General features: G+C 42.0%; 2 protein-coding genes across 4 annotated transcripts in view; both read right to left on the reverse strand.

The window, feature by feature from the left end:
* Positions 1–10873, reverse strand: part of cfap57 (cilia and flagella associated protein 57) — a 31884-nt gene extending 21011 nt beyond the window's left edge. Inside the window, exons 1-9 of one of the 2 annotated variants that reach the window (XM_014189430.2) lie at positions 10711–10873; positions 10351–10553; positions 8391–8704; positions 7451–7710; positions 6606–6789; positions 6349–6501; positions 4717–4856; positions 2161–2326; positions 1867–1980 (exon numbers count right to left, since the gene is read on the reverse strand). In XM_014189430.2, the coding sequence (XP_014044905.1) occupies positions 1867–1980; positions 2161–2326; positions 4717–4856; positions 6349–6501; positions 6606–6789; positions 7451–7710; positions 8391–8704; positions 10351–10507 (1488 nt within the window). In that variant the 5' untranslated portion in view covers positions 10508–10553; positions 10711–10873. Of the gene's footprint in view, positions 1–1866; positions 1981–2160; positions 2327–4716; positions 4857–6348; positions 6502–6605; positions 6790–7450; positions 7711–8390; positions 8705–10350 lie in introns of both variants that reach the window. The other variant, XM_014189434.2, reaches the window with a different exon arrangement.
* Positions 10874–11852: 979 nt separating this feature from the next.
* On the reverse strand, positions 11853–14612 carry LOC106598607 (pollen-specific leucine-rich repeat extensin-like protein 1). Of its 2 annotated transcripts, none has more exons than XM_014189639.2 (4): positions 13694–13713; positions 13267–13514; positions 12887–13022; positions 11853–12288 (listed from the first exon to the last, which is right to left on the reverse strand). In XM_014189639.2, the coding sequence occupies exons 2-4, from the start codon at positions 13441–13443 to the stop codon at positions 12212–12214; spliced, it is 390 nt and encodes a 129-aa protein (XP_014045114.1). In that variant the 5' UTR covers positions 13444–13514; positions 13694–13713; the 3' UTR covers positions 11853–12211. The 2 variants fall into 2 exon arrangements, with proteins under 2 accessions (XP_014045114.1, XP_014045111.1); XM_014189636.2 differs by lacking the exon at positions 13694–13713 and adding an exon at positions 13880–14612 and having other exon boundaries at positions 11857–12288.
* Between the last annotated feature and the right edge of the window lie 3464 nt (positions 14613–18076).

Consider the following 18076-nt stretch of genomic DNA (forward strand, 5'->3'; position numbering starts at 1 on the left):
TTGGTGGATGGAGCGAGACATGATGTCCCAGATGTGCTCAATTGGATTCAGGTCTGGGGAACGGGCGGGCCAGTCCATAGCATCAATGCCTTCCTCTTGCAGGAACTGCTGACACACTCCAGCCACATGAGGTCTAGCATTGTCTTGCATTAGGAGGAACCCAGGGCCAACCGCACCAGCATATGGTCTCACAAGGGGTCTGAGGATCTCATCTCGGTACCTAATGGCAGTCAGGCTACCTCTGGCGAGCACATGGAGGGCTGTGCGGCCCCCCAAAGAAATGCCACCCCACACCATGACTGACCCACCGCCAAACCGGTCATGCTGGAGGATGTTGCAGGCAGCAGAATGTTCTCCACGGCGTCTCCAGACTCTGTCACGTCTGTCACGTGCTCAGTGTGAACCTGCTTTCATCTGTGAAGAGCACAGGGCGCCAGTGGCAAATTTGCCAATCTTGGTGTTCTCTGGCAAATGCCAAACGTCCTGCACGGTGTTGGGCTGTAAGCACAACCCCCACCTGTGGACGTCGAGCCCTCATACTACCCTCATGGAGTCTGTTTCTGACCGTTTGAGCAGACACATGCACATTTGTGGCCTGCTGGAGGTCATTTTGCAGGGCTCTGGCAGTGCTCCTCCTGCTCCTCCTTGCACAAAGGCGGAGGTAGCGGTCCTGCTGCTGGGTTGTTGCCCTCCTACGGCCTCCTCCACGTCTCCTGATGTACTGGTCTGTCTCCTGGTAGCGCCTCCATGCTCTGGACACTACGCTGACAAACACAGCAAACCTTCTTGCCACAGCTCGCATTGATGTGCCATCCTGGATGAGCTGCACTACCTGAGCCACTTGTGTGGGTTATAGACTCCGTCTCATGCTACCACTAGAGTGAAAGCACCGCCAGCATTCAAAAGTGACCAAAACATCAGCCAGGAAGCATAGGAACTGAGAAGTGGATTGTGGTCCCCACCTGCAGAACCACTCCTTTATTGGGAGTGTCTTGCTAATTGCCTATAATTTCCACCTGTTGTCTATTCCATTTGCACAACAGCATGTGAAATGTATTGTCAATCAGTGTTGCTTCCTAAGTGGACAGTTTGATTTCACAGAAGTGTGATTGACTTGGAGTTACATTGTGTTGTTTAAGTGTTCCCTTTATTTTTTTGAGCAGTATAGTAATTCTGAGTTTAGGTGACCCCGAAGTTGACGGATGTCAAAATAGCTAGCCGTGATGGCCGAGCTATGTACTCAGAATATTGCAAAATGTGCTTTCGCCGAAAAGCTATTTTGAAATCTGACATAGCGATTGCATAAAGGAGTTCTGTATCTATAATTCTTAAAATAATTGTTATGTATTTTGTCAACGTTTATCATGAGTAATTTAGTAAATTCACAGGAAGTTTTCGGTGGGTATGCTAGTTCTGAACATCACATGCTAATGTAAAAAGCTGTTTTTTGATATAAATATGAACTTGATTGAACAAAACATGCATGTATTGTATAACATAATGTCCTAGGAGTGTCAAATGATGAAGATCATCAAAGGTTAGTGCTGCATTTAGCTGTGGTTTGGGTTTATGTGACATATATGCTTGCTTGGAAAATGGCTGTGTGATTATTTGTGTCTATGTACTCTCCTAACATAATCTAATGCTTTGCTTTCGCTGTAAAGCCTTTTTGAAATCAGAAAATGTGGTTAGATTAACGAGAGTCTTATCTTTAAAATGGTGTAAAATAGTTGATTGTTTGAGAAAATTGAATTGTGGTATTTTAGTTGGTTTTGTATTTGGCGTCGTGCGATGCCATTGGCTGTTGGCTAGGGGTTCCACAGGCTAGCGGAACGTCTGTCCTCAACAGGTTAAGGGAAAACACACCTTTCCATTGTGGCCCTTCAGATTTAAGAGGTTGTCAAATGTAGTGGAGGAGTAGATGTGGATGAGGTTTCCGTTGACAGCAGCAAACATGTGTCCCCCATGGCTGAAAACACACTAGGAAGAGAGAAACACAGACAAGCAACAAGACTTGGCTTATTATTCCATTGACCGCAATACAATATTCATTCAATTAGTTCAACTGACAGTATCTATAGTGAAGTTTATTTGGACATGGAGTACCTGTAACCCACACATACAGTACCACACACACCCCAACACCAACCCTTCCCCCACCTCTCTGCAGCCCCTGACAGTGAACTCCTTGAAGGTCCTAACATCGTCGATGAGCAGGTTCATGAGGCGCAGCTTGTCGGAGAAGCCCACCAGGATGAAGAGACCAGAGGGGTGCAGGGCCACGCTGAAGGCCTCTTCCTGGAACTCCTTATGCAGCTCCAGCACACTGACACAGACAGGAGGAGAAGACTCTCATTTAGAACACAGTGTTACTATAAACCTGTTGTTGATGGGCTATGCTCCAGCACACTGACACAGACAGGAGGAGAAGACTCATTTAAAACAGTGTTAGAATAAACCTGTTGTTGATGGGCTATGCTCCAGCACACTGACACAGACAGGAGGAGAAGACTCATTTAAAACAGTGTTAGAATAAACCTGTTGTTGATGGGCTATGCTCCAGCACACTGACACAGACAGGAGGAGAAGACTCATTTAGAACAGTGTTAGTATAAACCTGTTGTTGATGGGCTATGCTCCAGCACACTGACACAGACAGGAGGAGAAGACTCATTTAAAACAGTGTTAGTATAAACCTGTTGTTGATGGGCTATGCTCCAGGAGGAGTAAGTTAGTACTTTTTATAGAAATCTATTTGGTGTTAATTATGCTTTGGAGACAATAGGAGATTTGCTCTAACGTTTGAATTGAGTGTAGATTTCCCAAGTAGGGTGACCACATTTAAAATACTCAAATGAGGGACAACGAGAGTGTAGCCTACATGTATATACAGTAACAGTCAAAAGTTTGGACACACCTACTCATTTCAGGGTTTTTCTTTATTTTTACTATTTTCTACATTGTAGAATAATAGTGAAGACATCACAACTATGAAATAACACATACAGAATCATGTAGTAACCAAAAACGTGTTAAACAAATCAAAATATATTTTAGATTCTTCACTTTGCCTTGATGACAGCTTTGCACACTCTTGGCATTCTCTCAACCAGCTTTATGAGGTAGTCACCTGAAATCCATTTAAATTAACAGGTGTGTCTTGTTAAAAGTTAATTTGTGGAATTTCTTTCCTTCTTAATGCCCTTGAGCCAATCAGTTGTGTTGTCACAAGGTAGGGGTGGTATACAAAAGATAGCTCTATTTGGTAAAAGACCAAGTCCATATTATGCCAAGAACAGCTCAAATAAGCAAAAAGAAATGACAGTCCATCATTAGTTTAAGACATGGAGGTCAGTCAATGCGGAAAATGTGCAGTCTCAAAAACCATCAAGCGCTCTGATGAAACTGGCTCTCATGAGGACCGCCACAGGAAAAAAAGACCCAGAGTTACCTCTGCTGCAGAGGATAAGTTCATAAGAGTTACCAGCCCAAATAAATGTTTCACCGAGTTCAAGTAACAGAGACATCTCAACATCAACTGTTCAGAGGAGACTGCGTGAAACAGGCCTTCATGGTCTAACTGCTGCAAAGAAAACATTACTAAAGGAGACCAATAATAACAAGAGACTTGCTTGGGCCAAGAAACAAAAGCAATGGACATTAGACGGGTGGAGTAAAAATGTGCGATTTTTGGTTCCAACGGCTGTGTCTTTGTGAGACGCAGAGTAGGTGAACGTATGATCTCCACATGTGTGGTTCCCACCGTGAAGCATGGAGGAGGAGGTGTGATGTGTGGGGGTGCTTTGCTGGTGACACTGTCAGTGATTTATTTAGAATTCAAGGCATTCTGCAGCGATAAGCCATCCCATCTGGTTTGCGCTTAGTGGGAGTATCATTTGTTTTTCAACAGGACAATGACCCAAAACACACCACCAGGCTGTGTAAGGGCTATTTGACCAAGAAGAAGAGTGATTGAGTGCTGAATCAGATTACCTGGCCTCCACAATCACCTGACCTCAACCCAACCCTTCCTTGTCACAACACAGCTGAGACTCCAACGCATTAAGAAGGAAATAAAACCACAAAACAACTTTTAACAAGACACACCTGTTAATTGAAATGCATTTAAGGTGACTACCTCATGAAGCTGGTTGAGAGAATGCCAACAGTGTGTAAAGATGTCATCAAGGCAAAGGGTGGCTTCTTTGAAGAATCTAAAATCTCAAATATATTTTGATATGTTTAACACTTTTTTGGTTGCTACATGATTCCATATGTGTTATTTCATAGTTTTGATGTCTTAACTATTATTCTACAATGTAGAAAATAGTACGAATAAAGAAAACCCTTTGAATGAGTAGACGTGACCAAACTTTTGACTGGTCCTGTATATCTTTTTTGGTAAATTATTGGTGTTTTAATTTGTTGATAAAATGCGGGACATGACTGTTTGGTTGCGCGACGCAGGACAATGGGCCAAAACACGGGACTGTCCCGCAAAATCCGGGACTACGGTCACCCTATTCTCAAGTTTTGTCCCACAATATGAATAGAATGGAATAAAAAACGCTGAAATATATAATCTAGAGACAATAGACATACACTAATGGAGAACACAGTTGGTGGTCGATTCCATTTCAATTCAGTCAATTCAGGAAGTGAACTGAAAATTCCCATGTAAATTTTTCCCATTGAAAAGCAAAGAGAATCTCTTACTTGGTCTCAAAGTTCCAGATGCGTACAGAGTGGTCCAGGGAGCATGTGGCGATGAGGGGCTTGCGGATGCAGATGGACAGACCTGTGATGATGTTGGAGTGAAACGAGTGGGACAGGAACTCAAAGTGGGCTTGCTCCCCCTGGTGGACAACACAGAGAAATTGAGCTTAGTGCAAGAGGCACACAAGCCTTTCAACGTCCCAATTCTCTACTTTTCTGCTCAAAGTGTGCACTTGTTAACTTACTTTCATGCACCAATCCAATTATTTGAAATGGAAAGGGGAGGAGTGTACAAGTGCCCATTACGGGTGAAAAGATTGTCTAAAGGGAGACCAATATGGTCAATATACCTCACCTAGACATATCCACACTCAGTCTCAGGCTCTCAACTATATTCCTCTGGATCGGAAGGAAGGAAGGAATGACAGTAGGAAGGATAGAAGAACAAAATAAAGAAAAGGAGCATTTGGACCTAACCTAACCTGGACCTAACCAGACCTGGACCTAACCTAACCTGGACCTAACCAAACCTGGACCTAACCTAACCTGGACCTAATCTAACCTGGACCTAACCTAACCTGGACCTAACCTAACCTGGACCTAACCTAACCTCGACCTAATCCTGCTGACTGCAAGCTCAGCATGCTTTAGCATAGAATGCCATAGCAGCTGTTCACCTTGCACACATCCATATGGTCTATATCATATACCAGGGGTTCTCAAAGTGGGGTCTGCAGCCAGATCTCAAAATAAAAAAAATAGGTCTGTTTGAGATATAAGTTGGAGGCAGAGAAGGCTGGGGGGAGGAGCTTTAGGAGGTTGGGCTCATTATAATAGCTGGAATGGAATAAATGTAACGGAGTTTCTATGTTTGATACTGTTGCATTCATTTCCTTCCAGCCATTACTATGAGCCTGTCCTCCTATAGCTCTTCCCACCAGCCTCCTTTGCCTCAAACTTGTATCTCAAACAGACCATTTAAAAAATGCTTGCTAGGATTTCATACTGCCTTGGCTGAGCTGGCCAATCAGCAGTCTACTCGCATGAATATTTTTTATGACCAGTATACCCCCAGACCATTCTGTTGTTGAAGTACACCCACACCATTCCAACACAGAAAAGTAGTTTTTTAACATGCTTAATTACATTTTTTTTCATATTGTCATTAATTATAGGTCATATTTCATAGAAATCTGTAAACACTGGACAGTTACATAAATACTTAAAAAAATGTAAAACATAAATGCACTGTAATTTAAGCTTTAAAACTGCAGAGTTCTCTCTCTTCCCCATGACAAAATGTGTAGAATTACAGGAAATTAATGTTCTCTCTTCCCCATTAATTTTTTTTGCAGAGTTACAGGAAATTAGCTTGAAAACTGCAAAATGTTCTCTCTGATGCCAAGAGGAGGTTCTTTAAAATGTTCCTTCCCAGAGACTTGGTTCGTCCGGCGATGCACTGCCAAAGTCATAATAAAACTCCTTGTATGCTATTTTGATCTCACTTGAGTTATGATTATGAGTTGGGTTCCTGATGAATTGGGTTCCTGATCAATGTTCTGAAACAAAAGGGGTCTCCAGCCCCCCTGTACTATACATATAGGCCTATATTTTCACTATATCACTGCTCACCTTGCTCATCTCAGCAGAGGACAGGGTGATGCTGTAGAGCTGACCACGGTCTGTACTGGTGACCAGGGTCTCCTCTGACGGACTGATACACAGCGTGACCATCTCCTGCTGCTCCGCATGACTCGGCTCGTTGCTGCACGGGTCTGCAGGGATCTGACACACACACACACATTTCAAATGAATGAGACCACCACTACCACCTCCTGTTTTGTTAATTTAGAAGTCAAGTTATCATGTCATCCAAACATTGACATTACCCTGATCTCCCTAGTCTTTCTGTAGTTATCCTTCTCCTCTGTCTTCTCAAACAGACACACGGTCCCTGGGCCGGCGGAGCAGGCAAAGCCCTTAGAGTAGGACGTGATGGCTGTGACTCTGGGCATACGGGCTGGGGCTGCCCCCTCTGACTTGGCCTCCTCTGGCTTTCTCCTCTCTAGTTGTCTGTGCCGTGAAAGGACAGTCATTTGTTATCCATTTGAGAATTACATCCGTTTATGATTAGGATCAGACAGTCCAATTGTCAATGGGGTAAGTGTGGTAGGATTCCCCCTGCAGGAAGCATTTCTACAGACAGGTAGCCTAGCAGTTAAGAGCGTTGCGCCAGTAACAGAAAGGTCGCCGGTTCAAATCCCCGAGCCGACTAGGTGAAAAAAATCTGTCGGTGTACCCTTGAGCAAAGCACTTAACCCTAAGTCATCTGCTAAATGACAAGAAAAATAACATTATTCTAAATAGATGCTAGTGCTTAAAAAATAAAGAACTTTGTTGTCATAGCATAACACTTTGATAAACCAGAACAGTCCAACGTTATCAATAGAATGGGCTTGGAAGCAATTTGACTAGTAAACTTGTGGGTACACTCGCAATGGCTTCCTGTTATTGTGATGCAATAATTTCCATGGTATTTTGGAATGTTCTATCAACTGATGCTGGATTGCCATGGTAATGTAGAATGTTCATTCAAATGATGCTAACTGATGTGGCTCATGTATTTTTTGTAATAGATGTAGTAAAGAGGTCAATGGAATGCAGACCGTGGAGGATAGAAGGACGAAAATGTTTGATTGATTGATCGACTGATTGATCGGTCATCCTGTCTGACCTGTCTGCCTCCTGCGTGGCAGGCTTGGTGGTGACGCTCATCTCCCAGCGCAGGTCACCTGACTCAAACACCAGCAGCCTGCCCGTCTCTGTCCCCGCTATGACACGCTCCTCGGACATCCAGGTGTGCGACAGGAAGTTCTGGGACTCCAGCTTAAGGAAGTTGGACTGCTTCAGGGCGCCCTCAGCATAGCGGAAGAGCTTGAAGACCCCATTGCCGCTCACGCAGATCTGGGTGTTGTCCTGCGGGTTAAAGCTGACCTGGGGGTGATGAAGACGAAGACGGGTCTTTTTTATTCTACCTTTATTTAACCTTTATTTAACTAGGCAAGTCAGTTAAGAACAAATTCTTATTTACAATGACGGCCTAGGAACAGTGGGTTAACTGCCTTATTCAGGGGCAGAACGACAGATTTTTTACGTTGTCAGCTCGGGGGATTCAATCAAGCAACCGTTCAGTTACTGGCCCAACGCTCTAACCACTAGTCTACTATGTAGTTGTTCAGTGTGTGTGTGGTTGAGTATTTTATGCTCTGTTCTTGACTTGGACTGAAATAGGTTCCGGTACTCATTTTGGATGCTGGTACTGTTTATATTTAGGTGGAGAAGCTGTCACAATACTTGTGAGCAAATATTATATGAGAGGAACAGGAGCTCAAGCAGTAGTAAATCGGAGATGCCGGTACTCCGGTGAGCTCCTTGCCCAAGTCAAGCACTGGTTATGCTTGATTTTCGGTTTGTCGATTATAGGTGTGTGTGTCAGTGTGTGTACGCGTGCGCCCATAAGATATATACATCCACAACTGTACCTCAAAATGTCACACTTTTCTTTTGTTTAAATTTCACCAGGATAAAATACCATCATGAAGTAGAGGACCACTTCTCCTGTCTCTTCTCCCCTCTCTTCTCTCCTCTCGTCTGCCTATATCTGTCTCACCCACCTGGTTTATGGGGTTGGTGGTCCCTGTCGTCTTCACTGAGGCCATGACCTTCTGCTTCTCCCACATCCAGTAGAACAGGGTCCAGTCGGGGGCTCCTGCCTGCCCTATCAGGTACTTGGAGTCGGGGGAGAAGGCCATGGAGACAAATTCCAGCACGGGGACCTCTCCCCCACTGAGCACCTTCCTCTTCCGGCTCTGCTCGTGCTGCAGGTCGTACACGGTGATGGTGCCCTTCTCACCACGCTCTGACACGGCCAGGTAGCGGCGGTTGGCGCTGATGGCCAGGGCCTGCATGCCCTGACTTTTTTCTGTGCCTATGAGGAAAAATTGAGGGGTAGTGCACTACATAGGGAATAGGATGCCATTTGGGACAAACACCTAATGTTGTATACGAGGGTTTGGTGTTTGTAATTTTAATTTAATGAAGCATACCTTTATTTAACCCTCATATTGTGTTCCAGTTTAATTGGATTTACAAGTTTTCTCTCTGAAAAATGTACTTCATTTAATCTGATTGTCATAAGTTTCCATGACTTTGTCCACACTGGACATCTGAACACACAAAAATCATTTTGATGATTTTCATAAAATCTTGTGTGTTTTATTTAACTTTTGTACACCTGTGGTGTTCCCGGTCAAAAATGACCGGTCTTTAGAAATGAATGGGTGAGACTACAATTAGTGTATAAAATTGATTCCCAGACCCCCACATGCATGTGTGTTTGAACACACACACACACACACACACACACACACACACACACACACACACACACACACACACACACACACACACCTCACTCCCCTTCTTAGCTTCCATGGCAACTCCCACGGGAACCTTTCCCTAATAGAATCTTTCCCCCACGGGAACCACACCTGTTAGCATTCTCACAAACAATCGCAACATTGTTTCAATAATATAGAGAACTTTTCTCGCGGTCTTGCTCACGATTCACTCTGTGGCAGCACAATGACCAAACAATATACTGTATGGATCGCTGCAGCTGTACACAGCCCATCTGTAAATAGCCCATCCAATCTACCTACCTCATCCCCATTTTGTTTTTATTTACTTTTTTCTCTTTTGCACACCTGTATTTCTACTTGCACATCTATCACTCCAGTGTTAATTTGCTAAATTGTAATTACTTCGCTACTATGGCCTATTATGTATGTTTATTATTATTATTATTACTATTATGTATTAGGTATGGCAATAGCCTTACCTCCTCACGCCATTTGCACACACTGTATATAGACTTTTTTTCTATTGTGTTATTGACTGTACGTTTGTTTATTTCATGTGTACCGGTAACTCTTTGTTGTTGTTTGTGTCGCACTGCTTTGCTTTATCTTGGCCAGGTCGCAGTTGTAAATGACAACTTGTTCTCAACTGGCCTACCTGGTTAAATAAAAAAATTAAAACGTGAGGCTCTTCATCATATATTTGATCATGACACTGGTGAGGATGAGAGAGTCCTTGTTAAACTTTGACACAAAGTAGTCTGTGATAAATAACACAAAATGTTTCATCTGAGTATTTGATAGTCAAAATAATTTGATTGATTTAAAAAAAAAAAAATACTCAAAAACAAGTTGTATGAGCTCAGGTCAAGGAGGCCTACAGGCAATAAATAGCAAATTAGAAGTTCAAAACGTGTAATGTTCACAAGAACTTAAGTTGATAAAAAGATCTAACACAACATTAGGTGATAATATATGTATTATTATGGATTTACAATCAGCTATAGTGGGGCGGTCATTTTGGACCGGGAACACAGAATTAATTAACATTAAACAAACACAACAGGAGGGTTAACCAGACAAGTTGATTGAGAACACATACTTTTCCAATAAACTTAGCTAGCTAAGTAAACGCATATGATAAAGTATGTACACTGCAAGAGAAAATAAGTATAACTAGCTAAAATGTATACTGTTATCATTTGGGAGCAACTACCTGGAATGAACCTCTGCCATCTCTGGTCAATGTTGTAGCGTACACAGTTGTTTCCGCATGGGAAGATGACAGTCTGTTCATCGAAGTAGCAAATATTATTTACTACTCCTGTCCGCAAACCGAAGATGTAGTGACACTGGGCTACAATCGAAGCCATTGTTCAATCCTGTAACACGTTATTAGAGCCAACTGTTCGAATGTCTCTGTAAGGCAAAGCACACAAACTTAGCTAACCAGTCATCTTATGCAAACATACAGCCAGGCTAAATTAGCTTGCTAACGTTAGCGTTAGTTCTGTTTGCAATTCAAGCTAACTGGCTAGAAATACAGAGACACCCAGTCTCGTGCATTGACACTAACCTGGTCCGTAGTTGAAACTTTTTCAAAGAAGTTAATATTAGCTAGTAAGTTATGCACGGTTGGAACATTTAGAGAAGAAGTGAATCCGTCTTTCTAAAAAATGTTTTTGTGCATCATGTTTTGCAGAACGGAAGTGTTCTTCTAGTGTGTGTGTGTGTGTGTGTGTGTGGTTACCAAGGATACATGCAGCCGGAGCGATACCATAGCAACCATGGAGAATGCCGCGCATTCCTGGACCACTGGATGGCGCCAAATACTGAACATTCTCTACATGCCATTGGCTTTGGCATTTAAATAATATCCAAGTACTACTTATCATTTTAATATCAACATCAGAGTCATTTTTGATTGCACATTACTCTAACACTGTAAGACAATTTTATGCTCAAAATTAATCCATTGATCTGTGTTTTAAAACTCCAAACACTCATCTGTGACACAAGACTGTATTAATATTCATGTGGGCATAATATCGGTTGTAATTAGCTTATCCACCCACTGGCTGTTTGAAGTCTGGAAAAAAATATAATGAATCAATTCATTTTTTTGTGACTTCCTCATATTGAATATTCCCCGTGTGAAGGTCGGTGTAATGTAATGCTTGTCTGAATTTGGATCAACATTTAAGAAATACTGAGAGCAACAAGATCAGACTAAAATTATAACGTAATCTTAAAACTATAAGCTATTCCTTATGTACAAATGTGATATTAGCAATGACACTGTGTTCCTGTTTTTGCCATTCAACATTGAATCCATATAGATTTTCTCCTGATCCAAGAGTCACTGTAATACAAAGAAATTGGACGTGTTGAGTTTGACTGGTCTGACAGTCAACTGAATGACATGAAGCACCCAGAGAGGCTTTACAAAGAGATCTTCTTATATGTACTTTACACAAAAAAAAACAGCATCAAATCACACAGGCCTGAAACCATGAAACCAGCTGTTTAGGAACAGGCAATGACAACAGCATTGATTTTCTGTTATATATTTATTTCATGAACACTGCAACATGGCTGTGAATATAATACAGCTCAACTGACTAATTAACTGAATGAGGAAGAAAACATTGTTCCTGATAAAGACAAGACAAAAAAATGACAAGGCAAATCGATTCTTTTTTTTTTAAACAAATATGGGATTATATTTGACTATCACAACTGCTATAAATATGACTGTTAAAAATTCTTAATTAAATAATTAAACAAAAATAGCTTCTGTAAAAAAGTAAAAAATTTCATTTCCCCCCCCCAGAAATGATAGCAGATTATTTTTGTGTTGTTGTTCTTTTATCCAATGGTTGTTATTGTGTGTACAATGAGAATTGAAACCCCTGTGCATAATGAACTATACTACAGGGTGTAACATGGTAAAAATGTCAACAGTGACTTAGCTAAGTCTTTGGTGCCGTATAATTGCACAACAGAAAGGGTAAAGATGATTTTTTTTCTCAAGTGGATATATGGTGTAAGGATGCCAAACCTCATGGCCTTCGCCCTCACACAGTGTTCTGGGAAGAGGAGGCATTTTCCAGTGAGCTGCTCTCTGACCCTTGGCTGCTTTGGGGATGTCCACCTGTAGTAGGAGAAAGGAAAAGACAGGGCAACATTGTGAGCATACCAATCGAGTTGTCTACCTCAGTTAATACCAAGTGTGGTCAGAGAACGCATTTATTAAATTAAACCTTTATTTAACTAGGCAAGTCAGTTAAGAACAAATTCTTATTTACAACGACGGCCTACCCCGTCCAAACCCGGACAACGCTGGGCCAATTGCGCGCTGCCCTATGAGAGTCCCAATCACGGCCGGTTGTGATACAGCCTGGAATTGAACCAGTGTCTGTTGTGACGCCTCTAGCACTGAGATGCAGTGGCTTTAGACCGCTGCGGCACTAAGGAGCCATCAGAGAACGTAGAGGTAGATGGTATGAACTGAGATTGTGTTTGACTGTGTATATATGCCAATAATATCTGTAAAAAACTGAGAAATATAATACAATTTTGACCGGTCTCTTAATGTACTATGGAAATGTTCCACTGTTCTGCCATTATCAGTTGTTACATCCTCCGCAGCATTGAGGCCTCAGTGGCAGAGCAAGTGACAGTGATCTCTATGACATTATGCATTCCACTAACACAGTATGATGGGCAGCAACAGCCACAAACACACGTACTTGTTCCATGTTCTCTGTCCTTAGGTAGAGAATGCTGTGGTGGTGGATGCAGGCTCAGAACCAGCTCCCCCGGGTAGCTTCCAGGATGAATGTCACTGCCAGGGGGGTGAGGGGCAAAGAATGGCGCTCTGCCACCCTGGGTGCAAACCATACACATTCACATACAAGCAAATCCTTCCATTTTGTCAATGTTAATTTTCACACAAAAATAGCTATACACTGTCATGGCATAGTATGGATTGCAAAAAAATATATTTAATATGTCATGTCATAGGCATACTGTAATGTCCTCAACTGTAAAGCCCATTTTGACAGCACATTTACTTCATTATATATATATTTTTTTTAATTTTTTTATTCTAATGGGTTTTTGGTCTTACGTTTATAGGACCTGCCTCAGGAGGGTAGTGGATCGGGCCAGGTGGTGGAAAGTGAGGGAAACCCATTGGGCCATTCCCTGGTGGTGGCAGCGGCATGTTCACCAGAATGGCTGGGCAAGCCGCGTAGCCATGAGGGTAGCGGGAGTACAACTTCAAGGGGAACTGCATGGCCACCATTTCTCCAGAGTACACGTCTCTCTGACCGCCAACCTCCGCTATAACATAGTCGCTGGGGAAATGTGGGCCGCCTTTGTGGAGGAGAAGTAAAAGAAGGGAAAGAAAGAAAGAAGAACAAAAAAAATGTAAATGCGAGTTGTACATAAAGTTACATAATTATGTGTAGGCTACATAATCACAAACGCTGAAACGCATCCCAAACAAGAGAATTAAAAAGGCGCGAAATGAGAGCTGTAAAATTCAACAGCACCCTGTTAGCTAGCTACCCAGTTGACTATGTTCATCAACAACATTAAAAATGTATATCGTTTTTTTTTTTTTATAAAAAAAATATTATGTTCAATTCAAGAATGTAACGTTAGGTAGCGCTACAAAAACACATGCATGTTAATAATAAGTGAATTTATTCAACAACAAAAAATAATGATCCACTTACTTCGACTCATTACATCCTGAATCCCACTCCAAGGTGGCCCGTAACGACCATCTCCATGATCACCTCCTCTCTGCGGATCATGGTTATTCCATGGACCATGGCCGTCCTTGGGAGACTTGTCGTGGGTCACTGCCATAGGGACCTCCATCTCCGTATAGGTCCTACCGTTTGCCTCTTCAAAGCGTTGTGGTGGCATTTTGATGACTGTCTCTGTACGTGTTCCGGGGCCAGGAAACATCACTCCAGATGTGTCCGGCAGATGAGCTCTTTCCTCCCGGCCGCTCAAAGTGACATTAACCGCTGTATCACCGGGCCTTGACCAAGTCAAATTAAGTGCTGATTCTTCTTTGTTCGTTTTCTTGATATGTCTTTGATATGCCATTATTTTCGTTCTCTCTGCAATCAGAGAACATTTCCAACAGTTGCATTTAAGAAATTGACACTGGCCAGAATGTCCCTTGAGTTGAACAATGAATCCATGATTTCTGCATCTGGCACACTTTGGGTTTCGCGGACTTTTTTGCGGTTTGTAAACATTTGACATGATTAATTCTACTTCTTAGCTAGCTAGTTTATCCGCGATCAAGAAGCATGCAAGTCAAAGCGAAAAATTAACCTGAAAATGTCTTTAATTTTTCCCACTTGATTTTGTTGCTAAGCTAGGCTTGTCACGATCATGAGCTTTCAGTCAAGAGACGTTTCTCTCGGGAACAACACCGTTTAAAGCGGCGGTGCCACGTGACGTGAAACCTTGTATCTATTTGGGCGTGGGAATAGTTTACAAACCTTGTTCACTTGAGACGTGGCCAATTAATTGCCAAAAATACAAAATGTAATTTAGCAAGTTTCAGAATGGGCTCATGCATGCTGGTTTTGCACGCAATGTCTTATCAATGTGGAATTAAATGTAAAACACTATATTTACACTATACTGTAAATAGCACTACTATTTGTAAGAAGTAGTAATAATTTATAAATGTAAGGTTAATTAATTGTATTTGAAATACCAGCAGAAATGGCTACTTTTCTTCAAATAAATCGAAACGATATAACAAAAAAACAAAGAAATCTGAACACAGAGTATAACATTCTTAAACTAATGATATGAAAAGTTACACCACCCATCCCATTTGTCAACCATAAAATAGACTACTAATTGCCTAATAATGAGGTGTCTTCAACATAAAACGTCCAATCTTTATAAAGTGTATCCCTGCTAGTGTCTGGTTGCATGTGTTGCCAAGGTGATGGGGGAGAGGAGGTTGTGATTTATGATGGTGTCATTCAGCTGCCATTAGGCTGTCTATGCTCGGCTGCACAGCGCACCACTGTGTCACGCTACATCAGTCAGTTCAGATGTACACCAGCCTCCTGGCTCTGAGGTTCTGGGGGGGAGAGACAGCGTGAGACAATCCCAAAACCACTGAATAGTATCCAAGTGTGAGTGATTGAAAAGTACAGAACAGTGCTTGTAAGGTAGCAGAGACTGTGGTGCGTACATGCAAACACTATACTTTATACATTACGTGAATAGCCAACAGCGGCAGGGGCTCAGTCTATATGTGGACTTGATGGTAAGATTACACTGCACTGTGTTGCGAGGATGCTGCTGCTACTGAATCATGACAATACAACATGGCAATGTTCTGTAAAAACACATAATGGCAATATAATACTGCAGTGCACAAAACAACAGTTGTGCTAAAGGGGAATAATGAGGTTCAGGATACTGTACACGGGGTCCTGTTCCAATAGTATTCTTTCCGTGATGTTCTTTCCGTGACATACAGTAGCTTTCACCAGTTATCTAATGTCAGAACAGTGATAACTTAAAGGAAGGAAGGAAGGAAGGAAGGAAGGAAGGAAGGAAGGAAGGAAGGAAGGAAGGAAGGAAGGAAGGAAGGAAGGAAGGAAGGAAGGAAGGAAGGATGCATCTTAGAGTATTCAAACAGGGTCCATGGTGTTCTCTGGAAATGAGATCATTGACTGGATATAAAGTGACAGATGCAGATCAACTACATTTTCAACTCAGCCAAGACACCGTCAACTCTCACAGCATTGGTATAGGCTGTGGGAAGAGACTGTCATTGGTATAGGCTGCGGGAAGAGAGGCACTGGTATAGGCTGTGGGAAGAGAGGCATTGGTATAGGCTGTGGGAAGAGACTGGCATTGGGAGAGACTAGTGTTGTTATAGCTCCAGCCTCCCCAGTCATGAAGCTCCCAGAGAGTCTGTCTGGCACTAGACAGATGTGTCATTTCAAGCAGTGGTGGAAAAAGTACTCAATTATCATACTTGAGTAAAAGTAGAGATACCTTAATAAAGTAAAAGTGAAAGTCACCCAGTAAAATACTACTTGAGTAAAAGTCTAAAAGTATTTGGGTTTAAATGTACTTAAGTATTAAAAGTAAAAATATAAACCATTTCAAATTCCTTATATTAAGCAAACTAGACTGCACAGTTTTCTAGTTTGTTTTTATTGATGGATAGCCTTTGGCACACTCCAACACTCAGACATAATTTACAAACGAAGCATTTGTGTTTATTGAGTCCTTCAGATCAGAGGCAGTAGGGATGACCAGGGATGTTCTCTTGATAAGTGTGTGAATTGGACCATTTTCCTGTCAAAATGTAACGAGTACTTTTAGGTGTCAGGGAAAATGTATGGAGTAAAAAGTACATTATTTTCTTTAGGGATGTAGTGAAGTAAAAGTAAAAGTTGGAAAAAATAGAAATAGTAAAATAAAGTACAGATACCCCCAAAAAACGATTTAAGTAGTACTTTAAAGTATTTTTACTTAAGTACTTTAAACCACTGATTTCAAGTCTGAAAGGGTTTTTTAGCAGGTAAGAGGGAGAGTGCTCATAGGTAGTGGGTTTTAGTGGTATTAAAGTTACACATTTACATTTTACATTTGAGGCTTTAAGCCGATGCTCTTATCCAGAGCGACTTACCGTTAGTGCATTCATCTTAAGATAACTAGGTGGGACAACCACATATCACAGGCATAGTAAGTAACTTTTCCTCAAAGTAGCCATCAGCAAAGTCAGAGCAAGAAGGGGCAGGAGTCAAGTGTTGGTTCAGGAAAGTTTTATTACGTATTAACATACACTGCATTATTTTGGTTCAGGTCCAGGGATTTGGTTCATGTCCAGGGATTTGGTTCATGTCCAGGGATTTGGTTCATGTCCAGTGATTTAGTTAAGGTCCAGTGATTTGGTTCATGTCCAGGGATTTGGTTCAGGTCCAGTGATTTGGTTCATGTCCAGTGATTTAGTTAAGGTCCAGTGATTTGGTTCAGGTCCAGGGATTTGGTTCATGTCCAGGGATTTGGTTCGTGTCCAGTGATTTAGTTAAGGTCCAGTGATTTGGTTCATGTCCAGGGATTTGGTTCAGGTCCAGTGATTTGGTTCATGTCCAGTGATTTGGTTCATGTCCAGGGATTTGGTTCATGTCCAGTGATTTGGTTAAGGTCCAGTGATTTGGTTCAGGTCCAGTGATTTGGTTCAGGTCCAGTGGTTGGTTCAGGTTCATCCATTTTAGCGATTTGCCTTTGTCACCACAGAAAACCACAGTGACCACGTACTGTGTAGCTACAGTCATACAGTGCATTCGGAAAGTATTCAGACCCCTTGACTTTTTCCGCATTTTGTTACGTTACAGCCTTTTTTTGAAAATGCATTAAATCGTTTTTTCCTCATCTATCTACACACAGTACCCCATAATGACAAAGCAAAAACAGTTTTTTAGAAATGTTAGCAAATTTATTTAAAATAAAAAACTTAAATATCACATTTACATAAGTATTCAGACCCTTTACTCAGTAATATGTTGAAGCATCTTTGGCAGCGATTACAGCCTTGAGTCTTCTTGGGTATGACACTACAAGCTTGGCACACCTGTATTTGGAGAGTTTCTCCCATTCTTCTCTGCAGATCCTCTCAAGCTCTGTCAGGTTGGATGGGGAGCGTCGCTGCACAGCTATTTTCAGGTCTCTCCAGAGATGTTCGATCGGGTTCAAGTCTGGGCTCTGGCTGCGCCACTCAAGGACATTCAGAGACTTGACCCGAAACCACTCCTGCGTTGTCTTGGCTGTGTGCTTAGGGTCATTGTGCTGTTGGAAGGTGAACCTTCGCCCCAGTCTGAGGTCCTGAGCGCTCTGGAGCAGGTTTTCGTCAAAGATCTCTCTGACATGTA

Source organism: Salmo salar, chromosome ssa03 (assembly GCF_905237065.1).
Source record: "Salmo salar chromosome ssa03, Ssal_v3.1, whole genome shotgun sequence".
Classification (NCBI taxonomy): domain Eukaryota; kingdom Metazoa; phylum Chordata; class Actinopteri; order Salmoniformes; family Salmonidae; genus Salmo; species Salmo salar.

What these genes read in the sequence shown, in the direction of transcription:
- LOC106598607 (XM_014189636.2), bottom strand. Translation starts at nt 14,423, where the DNA reads ATGTCAAATGTTTACAAACCGCAAAAAAGTCCGCGAAACCCAAAGTGT. An exon ending in TCAGGATGTAATGAGTCGAA is followed by an intron (nt 13,515 to 13,879) that starts GTAAGTGGATCA and finishes TCCTCCACAAAG; the next exon opens with GCGGCCCACATTTCCCCAGC. An exon ending in CTGAGGCAGGTCCTATAAAC is followed by an intron (nt 13,023 to 13,266) that starts GTAAGACCAAAA and finishes GTTTGCACCCAG; the next exon opens with GGTGGCAGAGCGCCATTCTT.